This window comes from Oncorhynchus kisutch, linkage group LG23 (genome assembly GCF_002021735.2).
Source record: "Oncorhynchus kisutch isolate 150728-3 linkage group LG23, Okis_V2, whole genome shotgun sequence".
In the NCBI taxonomy this organism is placed as follows: domain Eukaryota; kingdom Metazoa; phylum Chordata; class Actinopteri; order Salmoniformes; family Salmonidae; genus Oncorhynchus; species Oncorhynchus kisutch.
Window position 1 is genome coordinate 34,314,874 of NC_034196.2, and position 9,692 is coordinate 34,324,565.

Here is a 9,692-nt window from a genome sequence, read left to right on the forward strand (position 1 = left end):
TCTTGCAGTCACTTCGCATAGACAAGGGGATACTGGCCTTGTGTAACGTTACATCAAATTGTCAAATGCCTGTTTGGATAGTTAACGAGTGATGTAAGTTAATAGTTTGGTTGGATTACTTAGCTGGCTTGGTATCCATAACTAACCAACCTTACCTCGCAGTAAAGTGTGTTGATTAACCAACTTACATGTCACGATGTGTAGCTTCCTTTTGAACTTTTCGTTATAACCACGGAACAGTCTTTATTTTCTGGCTTTTGCTGTGATGCTTTGAATTTCTTCAACTGAATATTATATGTGGATTAAAAACGTTTTAACCCTGAGTTAAAGCCACACTATTGTTTAAATGTCTTTGAATAAACGGTAATGTATGCTGACCAGTCTACTTTTTTAAACAGCCTAAAGGCAAGAAGTCTAAGGGGAAGAAGGTGGCACCAGCCCCTTCGGTGGCCAAAAAGCACGAGGCCAAGAAAGTGGTCAACCCCCTGTTCGAGAAGAGGCCAAAGAACTATGGCATTGGTGCGTAAAGTGAACCTTTTGGGATTTGGATTTGATTTATAGTAACTTCTGTCTTGCCTGTGCAGATGATGTAAAGAATATTTGCTATCTTAACAACAATGCAGACAACCCACCAAGATCGCTGATGCACTTCTTCCATGACTATAGTGGCTTTTGACTTTTCTGATTACGCAGTACTGATTGGATGCACTAATCTCCCATGTTTGTTCATAGGTCAGGACATCCAGCCAAAGCGTGATTTGACACGCTTTGTGAAATGGCCCCGTTACATCCGCCTGCAGAGGCAGCGCTCCATCCTGTACAAGCGTCTGAAGGTCCCCCCAGCGATCAACCAGTTCACCCAGGCACTAGACCGCCAGACCGGTAATTCTCAGTGCATGTGTTTATCAACTTTGCTGTTGATTTGTGTATTGTTTGTGGGAAATTTTTTCTGGGTCTTGAATTAATTATTTTGTGGGGTATTTTGCAGATGATGTGAATAATATTTGCTATCTGAACAGCAATGTTGACATCCCACCAAGATCACTGATGCACCTTAGAGGACCCTAAAATTATCTGTGTGGATCTCTAACTTGAGACATTTTGAGTCGCAGGTAATGTTTTCTGTTATGTCCCAGAGACAGTTAATGTACTGGTTTTCTATTTCCCTCACAGCCACACAGCTGTTCAAGCTGGCCCACAAGTACAGGCCGGAGACCAAGCAGGAGAAGAAGCAGAGGCTGCTGGCCCGCGCTGAACAGAAGGCTGCTGGAAAGGGAGACACCCCAACAAAGAGGCCACCTGTTCTCCGTGCAGGTGAGGCAGATATTGAAGTCTTTTGAAAGAAAATAAATTATACATACTTTGGCGTTGATGCAATGATGTTTGAATTTCTTCACCTGAAACAATCATGTAGTTTTATTGAGCTTTTTAACCCTGAGCATAAGCCGTGAATTGTTTGACTATTTCAACAACTGTTGAATGTGGGTTTGATATCAATGTTGATTTCTCCCATAGGTGTGAACACTGTCACCACTCTGGTGGAAAGCAAGAAGGCCCAGCTGGTGGTCATTGCCCACGATGTGGACCCTATTGAGGTAAGACAACTGAACTTCGTAGGCTTGTTTCTTGCTGTATGGGTTCGCTTTAGCAGGCTGTTATTATTTGTGGGCATATGTGGTCATTTGCAATGATGCTTGAATTTCTTCACCTGAATCCTCTATGTGGATCAAAACATACGAGCTTTTTAATTCTGAGCTAAGACCGCTGCCCTGTATTGTAGTTGAGAAGGCACAGCCAGAAATGTGTTGTCCATAGATATTGATACTAGTCATTTTTCTTGTCTCCTCTGTAGCTGGTAGTCTTTCTGCCTGCGCTGTGTCGCAAGATGGGCGTCCCTTACTGCATTGTCAAGGGCAAGGCCAGGCTGGGAAGACTGGTGCACAGAAAGACCTGTACCTCAGTCGCCTTCACGCAGACAAACCCGTGAGTAACAAGTGGCAAAGCCAAACATTGATGCACTGAGGCCTACCTCTAGTAAGTTGCGCTTGTGCTCTTTTTTAAATCTATGAAATCCTTTTGGCGATGATGTATGAATTTCTTCAACTGAACAACCGTGTGGCTTTATGAGCTTTTTAACCCTGAGCCAAAGGTTTACGAGCAGTTCACCTAAGTGTCAATTGTACTTTGGCGATGCACTGACATGTTCCTACTTTTTCAGTGAAGACAAAGGTTCCCTTGCCAAGCTGGTGGAAGCCATCAAGACCAACTACAATGACCGATATGAGGAGGTGAGTGGCCAGTCTGATCAGCTACCGTTTTGTCAATATTGACTAGTAGTCAAGCCACAATGTTTCTGGGTCCTGAAGATAGATGGATTTTCTTGTGGGTTCATTTTTGGCTTTTGCAGATGGGAATGAATATTTGTGTCTTAACAGCAATGCTGACACCCACCAAGAATACTGATGCAATTAGTTTAACCTTTCTATCGCAGGGGTTCCACTAATGGAACACCTCAACAACATTCCGCTGAAAAGGAAGTGTGTGAAATAAAAAAACATTTTTTTTTACAAGTCCGACGCAGTAAATCAAAGATAAACCTCTTGTTAATCTACCCATCGTGTCCGATTTTAAAATGAAAAAAATAACAAAATGCCTTACAGCTAAAGCACAACATATGATTGTTAGATCACCACCAAGGCGAAGAAACACACAGCCATTTTCCCAGCCAAAGATAGGAGTCAACAAAAAGCAGAAATATAGATAAAAATGAATACCTAACCTTTGATCTTCATCAGGTGACACTCATAGAACATCAGGTTACACAATACATGTATGTTTTGTTTGATAATGTGCATATTTATATCCAAAAATCTGTTAATATTGGTGCCTTGCGCGCAGTAATGTTTTGATTCCAAAACATCTGGTGATTTTGCAGAAATACTAATAATACACATTGATAAAATAAACAGCTGTTATTCACAGAATTAAAGAGACTTATCCTGAATGCAACCGCGGTGTCAGATTTAAAATAAAATAAAAATAAAAAAAGCATCTTCTGAGAACGGTGCTCAGAACCCAAAATAACCAGGGGAATAGCTGCCGTTTTGGAATCAAAGATAGAAATAACACCATAAATATTGTCTTACCTTGATCTTCATCAGAAGGCACTCACAGGAATCCCAGGTAGACAATAAATGACTTTGTTCCATGTATGTCCAAATAGCCTCTTGTTGTTAGCGTGTTCAGCCCAGTAATCCATCTTCATGAGGCGTGAGCATTTCATCCAGACAAAGACTTAAACTTCCGTTACAGTCCTTTTAGAAACATGTCAAACGATGTATGGAATCAATCGTTAGGATGTTTAACATAAAACATCAATGTTCCAACCGGGGGGTTCCTTTGTCTTCAGATAAAGCACTGGAACACGAGGTAACTCTGTTGGGAGCTCGCGTCATGACAGAGGCACTATGCCAGACCACTGACTCAAACAGGTCTCATGAGCCCCTCTATGGTAGAATCCTCACTCAAGTTTCAAAAGATGGTTGACATCTAGTGGAAGTGCAACCTCATCCATATCTCAATTTGTACTTGGTGGGCCAAGCTTTGAACAAATACAAACCTCAGATGTCCCACTTCCTGGTTGATATCTTCTCTCAGGTTTTTGCCTGCCATGTGAGTTCTGTTATACTCCGTCATAATTCAAACCGTTTTACAAACTTCAGTGTTTTCGATCCAATACTAAATAATAATATGCAAATATTAGCATCTGGGACAGAGCAGGAGGAAGTTCACTCTGGGCACGCTATTCATCCAAAAGTGAAAATGTTGCCCCCTATCCCAAAAAAACATGTATTTAACTTGAGGGGGATCTAGCTTAAAGCACACGAGTCACCACTTTGTCTACTTGAACTGACTTAATTTAACCTGGTTCCCGCTAAATTAACTCATGACAATGTGCTTCCTCTTCTAGATCCGTCGTCACTGGGGAGGTGGTATCATGGGTCCGAAGTCCACAGCCCGTATTGCCAAGCTGGAGAAGGCTAAGGCCAAGGAACTGGCCACCAAGCTCGGATAAACTGTTTGATATCAAAATAAATGTCTCAAGAAATATGCTCTTGTTTTTTGTCCAATGAGAACCCCTATGTTATGCATGTGAACCTTAAATGGATATTGTGCTGATCACATGAGTTTCAAATGTCAACGGTAGTGGCACATTTTGTATGTGTATTGAAACTATAAAATAAATGATCATACGCCATTGGTGCCAATCATGTTTAACATATTGGTATGATTTCTGATGCCGGGAGAACTACCTGGACAAAATGTGGGACTACTGGTGCTCCTGTGTATTACACTTGCTGACCTAAGGCCACTGTTGGTGGTGCAACAGGTGGCATTACCCAGCAGAAACATCGTGTAGTGTGCTTTACTTGAAATAGCACAGCTCAGGCCTGAATATATTTAAACCACCCAATCATAACATGACAACTGGATGCAGTTTGCTATTTTATTAGGATACTTCATATTCATATTTCATTGATTTGGACATCAAATTCATTGGGCCAATTGGATTTCACATGATTAGGAATGCAGATATGCATAGACAACAAAAAAATGAGCCTCGCTCAAGGTATTTTTGTGCATTCAAATTGCCATCTATAAAAATGTAATTGTTCATTGTCCACAGCTTATGAATGCCCATGCCATTGTGGGGCACTTCACCATGTTTGTCTAAACTGCTCGCCTACAAGTGGGCTGCAGTTGAGGCGGGTTGTAACACATTTTTGCACATTTGAGAGAAATACTGGTATCAAATTTCTGGGGTCTTTTATTTCAGCTCATGAAACCAACAACTTCACATGTTGCATTTTAAGTGTACATTTGTCAAATAAAACCTAGACATTAAGTACCTACAGCAGCTTCTATACTGCCATGATCTGGCTGTGGTATATTCATGACAAACGTATTAATTTCCACTACTCAAGCCATTGCAGGGTGTTTTACACAATCCTTTTGATGAACTTGGCATACCACATGTAAGAGGTTGCTGCACAGAGGCCATACCTACAGAGAGGAAGAGAAGCACTCATTGGATATGCATACAGCTCAAGTGATCCTAGTTCTACTTTTAGTTATGCAAGCCGTAGAGGCTCAAAGTGAAGAAAAAAATGACAGTAATTGATGTGAAAAATGACAACTTACCACGTCATAATGTACTGCATATGTTCATTCCTTAGGGTGACTCGGGTCTGTCCTCCTATAGGTCCACCCGGAATTGTGCTGGCTGAGAATATTAACCAACAAACCTTAGCTTTTCATTCATTCTCAATGAAACACGCACTACCAACTCACTTCGGATAAAAAATGGATTTACTGTTATTCCAAACCTCAGCTGAAGGGAATGTTAATCACCATTCAGTCTTTCACATACCTTATTTTCTCATATACCATGCAATTAAATCAAAGTGTATTGTCTAAATAGGGTAATACTGAGAGCTGTACCCAGGTCAGCATCGATGAAGATCTGCTCAGCCCCTGTGACTCTAGCCATTGTCTCCAGGTCGCGGTAGTGCCAGCGGTTGCGCTCCACGTCGTTTTGTGGCACAAAGGGTTTGCGGATCTCTGTCAGCCTCACCACACCTACCAGGTCAACCTCGTCATCCACCTACAGAGCAGCGCCATGACAAAATCAGCACCCATGACAACTTTGAGTCTTGAATTAGACAATGAATATGGGGAGGGGGGGCCTTACCTGTCCCTTCATCCTGGTTTCTGGTTTGATCTTCTTCCTAGGAACATATCCTCTGTTTACAAGGATCGTGATCCTGTGAAATGTATACAAGAATGTCAACAGTGTAAGGAGACAATAATGTCTTAACATTTTGGAGCTCTCACATACACACACATACTGGTAGCAGCAATTGCGATGTGTGTGTCTCTTACCCTAGGTCACTGCAATAGAATGGGGTAACGACATTGGCTCCAGTATCTCCACTGGATGACAGCTGGCCTGCCTCCCTTGCCTCTTTCTCCGGGTCGACAGGTGAGCGTGGTAAGATGTACATCTCCTGGGAGTGGTCATAGTGCCCACGCACCTTTACTCTCCTGTACTCCAGATTGTTCAACTCCAGAGGACTAGGAAGCAAAGACATATAAACAAGAACATTACAAACACTTCCAGTCTGAACTAAAAAAAATCAAGACAACATAATTATGTGTAATTATCTGTCTGATAACTTGTGTGTGCATGGGTTCCTCACTCAATAGGAAGAGGAATGGGTTCAACGGAGGTAAGACTTCTCAGTTCTGCAATCAACTTAATTTTCCATTCCCGACGTTTCACCTAAGTAGAAGAGTTGCTTAGGTCAGTATAATTTGTCATATCCATTCTAGAGGTACTGCCACTTGAACTACTGTTTAATGGAGCCATACCTGCCATGTCCCAAGACCAAATGTGGTGACAGGGATCAGAAGCAGGAGCCATTTGAGGAAGGAGTCCTCTCCCTTCGCTGCACTGGCAGCTGTGGAGCTTGACAGTCGAGCAAAGTTGATACACTTGCCTGGAGTGTTTGGAAAGGTGTCGGAGTGTTTGGAAAGGTGTCAGAGCTATAACCATTACGAATCAACGTTATGAAATGGTAAGCTTCGGTCATTGAATCACATGGCTAGTTTGCTAGCTATGAATATGTCTGAAACATTACCTTCTGATTGTTTGAAGAGAGGCAGTCGTGGCAATAGAGTCATCTTGAAATAAATTGCATGGGACTGAAAAGAGAAATGCATTCACCTACATCATTACATCAGCAGTCAAACTGTAGGTCACTGGAATTTATGCAACAGCAAAGCTAGCTAACGCCAGTTAACGTTAGTTCTTAATATATTCATACTTGAAATACAGTAGCCATGTACTGTAGCTATATCAACTTACGTTATTTTTGATCATCTTCAAGGTCTTAGCAGAACACGCTAACATAACTGTTAAACTGCCCATAGTTACTGAAAATATGGTAAACACACAGAGATAGTCAATTTGACGGGGCAACTGGCAAAATAACTTACATGTCCTGTGTGCAGGAGGGATTGTGTTTGATGTAACTACATCCGGTCCAACCTGACTTCAATGTGACGCCCATTTCAGTCTGTACACGTGCATTTGTAGCTAGCTAGTACTTTTAATGCTGTCTGTCTTTGGTTGTCATTTTTTGGTTGCAGTTTTATTTTGATCATCAGAAGTAAAGTTATTTAAAGTTATTCACCATTGGTTAAGGTATCAGAAAGATGACCTACAACATCTCGCTCGTACTTTCTGTTTGAAGAGGGACTGTACATTAGCTAGTGGCTATTTATTGTTAGCAGATTCGTGGTTGTCGATTTTTTTGTTGTTCGAGAAATGGCAAGTCTTGCTTCAAAGGACTCATACCTTCAGAAATTGGCGAGTAAAGTATGTGCTCAACAGCAAGAACCAAGGAATAGGCCATTTGGTAAATGTTTTCAGGTTCTATCTATTAGCTAGCTGCATGTTTTAATTTGTATGACAATTGTTTTTGAATACATTTTAGATGGTTGCTGATGTTAATCAATGAACCTCTAGCATCACTGACTTAAAAATAAACACCCCTCCAATGTATAGGCATTTTCATCTGTACTTATACAACCTAACATGTTGTCTCTCTTCATGAATGAAGTCCCATTTCAAGGTGGACGTGTGGCTGGCCCTCCAAAGAAGAGGAACAAAACCAATCACAAACAGATAAGTGTAAACAGCAACGTAGCGAAACACCAGAAGTTACCTTTGAAGCCTAACAAGAAGCTTGCCATCACCCCAGCACAGAGAGCACCTGGGGTAGTAGAACAGAAGATCTCAAAAGCTACAGTTCCAAATGGGGTGGTGGTTGAGACTAAACAGAAGCCCAAAGGTAAAGTTATATATTGATGTCCAGTCCACAAATGATGCTCAACTTCCTAACATCTTCTGGTGATACTTGCCTTTCCTCTTTGTTTTTTGTCTAGGTCCAATATAAATGGTGTAATAGCCATGTCAGAGACATTATTGTACTCTTCACTGACTTTTGTTCTCACCCTGAAGGTGGAAAGCCGGGTACTAAATTCTCCACGGTAGATATTCTACGGCAGAGACTTCATGAGAAGATTGAGGAGTCTCGTGGGCAGGTATGTGTTAGGTTATCTAAGGGGTTGTTCAGTGTCTACATGCGGTAAAATGTCTCATTACCGATCCACAATTGACTGTCATGACTTGGCAATGCACATTTCTGTTGATAAAGCCTACAACTAACCTTCCATCCCCTTTTCTTCCTGTAGGGAACCCCTAAGGACCCATCCTCTGAGGAGGTGCAGAAGAAGCGAGAGAAGAGAAAGCAGGAGAGGGAGCGCAAGAAGAGGAAGCGTAAAGAGTTCCTCATTAAGAAGCTTGCTGAGAAAGCTGGCTTAGAGTATGAGCCTGAGATAAAAAGGGAAGAGGCCCCCCCTCCCACCGCACCAGCTGCGGGCAAGCGGGACGAGACAGCCATCGTCTTCAACAAGGTGGAGCTGGGCGATGGTGGGTTCTTGGACAAAGAGCAGAAGAAGAAGGAGAAGAAGAACCGGATAAAAGGCGGCCTGACACCGCTGGTGGGCAAGAACTACAAGCAGTTGCTGGGGCGCGTGGAGGCTCGCAAGGCTAAGCTGGAGGAGCTGCGGGAGAAGGATGAGGGCAAGGCCAAGGTGCAGGAGGAGAAGATGAAGTGGACCAATGTGCTGTACAAGGCAGAGGGTCTGAAGATCAAGGATGACGAGAACCTGCTGAGGGCCTCGCTCAAGAGGAAAGAGAAGATGCGCTCGCAGCGGAAGAAGAAGTGGACGGAGCGCAGCGAGACGGTGGTGGAGAAGATGCAAAGGCGACAGGACAAGAGACGCAGGAACATCCAGAAGAACAACAAGGGCAAAGTGGAGAAGAAAAAGGACCGGGCCAGGAAGAGGGGCCGCGTGCTGCCTGAAGACCTGAAGAAGGCTCAGGTGTAGGTGGATGGGGAGGAGGGTCAGGCTGAGGGTTGTGGAAAATGGACTGATTAATTGATGAACATGTCTTTTTGATTGAGCTCTACTGCCTTTTTGTGGTATGGTGCTTTGTCCAGTGTCCACATAATATTCATAATGCTTTGGACTTATGTTAAAAGCCACTGGACAGGGCAAAGACCCAATACAGGGTTCCTCAAGGTTTGAATAACCAGAGCTCTTTGTCAAATCAATGCTTGCTGTTTTACTTTTTATTCTGTTGGTCGCAATGGTTGACACATGCCAAGGATGTCCTGTATTGAAAGTGTAAGCTTCAGTTTAAAATACCTGACTTCATCTGATTTCTCTATATTGAATGTCAATGTTTTGCTAAATGTAATTGAACTTAAGAAATATGCCCATATTAACTACCCTGTATTCATTTGTTTGAAAGCGCCACACAAATAGCATTGGAAACACGTTATTGCCATATGTGGTGCACACTGACTCTTGATTGATTGATTCATAGGCCTATTAATGGGTGTTTATGTAAACAAATGAAACACTAAGGTAGCAAATGATGGTTAATTATTTATTAAATTGTTTCATTGGCGCGTGCACTATTCATCCGCTGGTGTAGAACCGGTGAAATAAACCAACCTAAAACTACAGGCGCAAGCGACAATTTATATATTAAGCCC

The 9,692-nt window shown here is 42.3% G+C and overlaps 3 protein-coding genes and 6 non-coding genes across 10 annotated transcripts; 8 read left to right on the forward strand and 1 right to left on the reverse strand.

Annotated features, from left to right (window-relative positions):
• Positions 1 to 257: 257 nt before the first annotated feature.
• LOC116356663 (small nucleolar RNA SNORD36) lies at positions 258 to 328 on the forward strand. The gene has a single exon (XR_004205090.1). It is a non-coding gene; the product is annotated as a small nucleolar RNA SNORD36 (small nucleolar RNA).
• Positions 329 to 377: 49 nt separating this feature from the next.
• Positions 378 to 4,273, forward strand: rpl7a (ribosomal protein L7a; the record flags this gene model as incomplete). The annotated part of the gene is made up of 7 exons (XM_031802712.1): positions 378 to 519; positions 733 to 882; positions 1,174 to 1,314; positions 1,516 to 1,595; positions 1,853 to 1,983; positions 2,219 to 2,288; positions 3,971 to 4,273. Coding segments are annotated over 7 exons (819 nt in total), but the record flags the coding sequence as incomplete, so codon positions are not given.
• LOC116356666 (small nucleolar RNA SNORD24) lies at positions 580 to 648 on the forward strand. The gene has a single exon (XR_004205093.1). It is a non-coding gene; the product is annotated as a small nucleolar RNA SNORD24 (small nucleolar RNA).
• LOC116356667 (small nucleolar RNA SNORD24) lies at positions 984 to 1,052 on the forward strand. Its single transcript, XR_004205094.1, has one exon. It is a non-coding gene; the product is annotated as a small nucleolar RNA SNORD24 (small nucleolar RNA).
• Positions 1,372 to 1,443, forward strand: LOC116356661 (small nucleolar RNA SNORD36). Its single transcript, XR_004205088.1, has one exon. It is a non-coding gene; the product is annotated as a small nucleolar RNA SNORD36 (small nucleolar RNA).
• Positions 1,683 to 1,759, forward strand: LOC116356660 (small nucleolar RNA SNORD36). The gene has a single exon (XR_004205087.1). It is a non-coding gene; the product is annotated as a small nucleolar RNA SNORD36 (small nucleolar RNA).
• Positions 2,078 to 2,147, forward strand: LOC116356662 (small nucleolar RNA SNORD36). Its single transcript, XR_004205089.1, has one exon. It is a non-coding gene; the product is annotated as a small nucleolar RNA SNORD36 (small nucleolar RNA).
• Positions 4,274 to 4,493: 220 nt separating the features above from the next.
• surf1 (SURF1 cytochrome c oxidase assembly factor) lies at positions 4,494 to 7,138 on the reverse strand. 2 transcript variants are annotated; one of them, XM_031802708.1, is made up of 9 exons: positions 7,060 to 7,138; positions 6,702 to 6,765; positions 6,433 to 6,560; positions 6,261 to 6,343; positions 5,944 to 6,135; positions 5,753 to 5,825; positions 5,503 to 5,665; positions 5,203 to 5,284; positions 4,494 to 5,064 (listed from the first exon to the last, which is right to left on the reverse strand). In XM_031802708.1, the coding sequence occupies exons 2-9, from the start codon at positions 6,742 to 6,744 to the stop codon at positions 5,001 to 5,003; spliced, it is 828 nt and encodes a 275-aa protein (XP_031658568.1). In that variant the 5' UTR covers positions 6,745 to 6,765; positions 7,060 to 7,138; the 3' UTR covers positions 4,494 to 5,000. The 2 variants fall into 2 exon arrangements, with proteins under 2 accessions (XP_031658568.1, XP_020313507.1); XM_020457918.2 differs by having other exon boundaries at positions 6,929 to 7,091.
• Positions 7,072 to 9,569, forward strand: surf6 (surfeit 6). Its single transcript, XM_020457917.2, has 4 exons — positions 7,072 to 7,481; positions 7,686 to 7,916; positions 8,087 to 8,169; positions 8,320 to 9,569. Exons 1-4 carry the CDS (start codon positions 7,391 to 7,393, stop codon positions 9,016 to 9,018), a joined length of 1,104 nt encoding a protein of 367 aa, XP_020313506.1. The 5' UTR covers positions 7,072 to 7,390; the 3' UTR covers positions 9,019 to 9,569.
• Positions 9,570 to 9,692: the final 123 nt, after the last annotated feature.

What these genes read in the sequence shown, in the direction of transcription:
- surf1 (XM_020457918.2), bottom strand. Translation starts at nt 6,991, where the DNA reads ATGGGCAGTTTAACAGTTATGTTAGCGTGTTCTGCTAAGACCTTGAAG. An exon ending in TCTCTTCAAACAATCAGAAG is followed by an intron (nt 6,561 to 6,701) that starts GTAATGTTTCAG and finishes CAAACACTCCAG; the next exon opens with GCAAGTGTATCAACTTTGCT. An exon ending in CCCATTCCTCTTCCTATTGA is followed by an intron (nt 6,136 to 6,260) that starts GTGAGGAACCCA and finishes TTTGCTTCCTAG; the next exon opens with TCCTCTGGAGTTGAACAATC.
- surf6 (XM_020457917.2), top strand. Translation starts at nt 7,391, where the DNA reads ATGGCAAGTCTTGCTTCAAAGGACTCATACCTTCAGAAATTGGCGAGT. An exon ending in ACCAAGGAATAGGCCATTTG is followed by an intron (nt 7,482 to 7,685) that starts GTAAATGTTTTC and finishes TCATGAATGAAG; the next exon opens with TCCCATTTCAAGGTGGACGT. An exon ending in TTGAGGAGTCTCGTGGGCAG is followed by an intron (nt 8,170 to 8,319) that starts GTATGTGTTAGG and finishes TTCTTCCTGTAG; the next exon opens with GGAACCCCTAAGGACCCATC.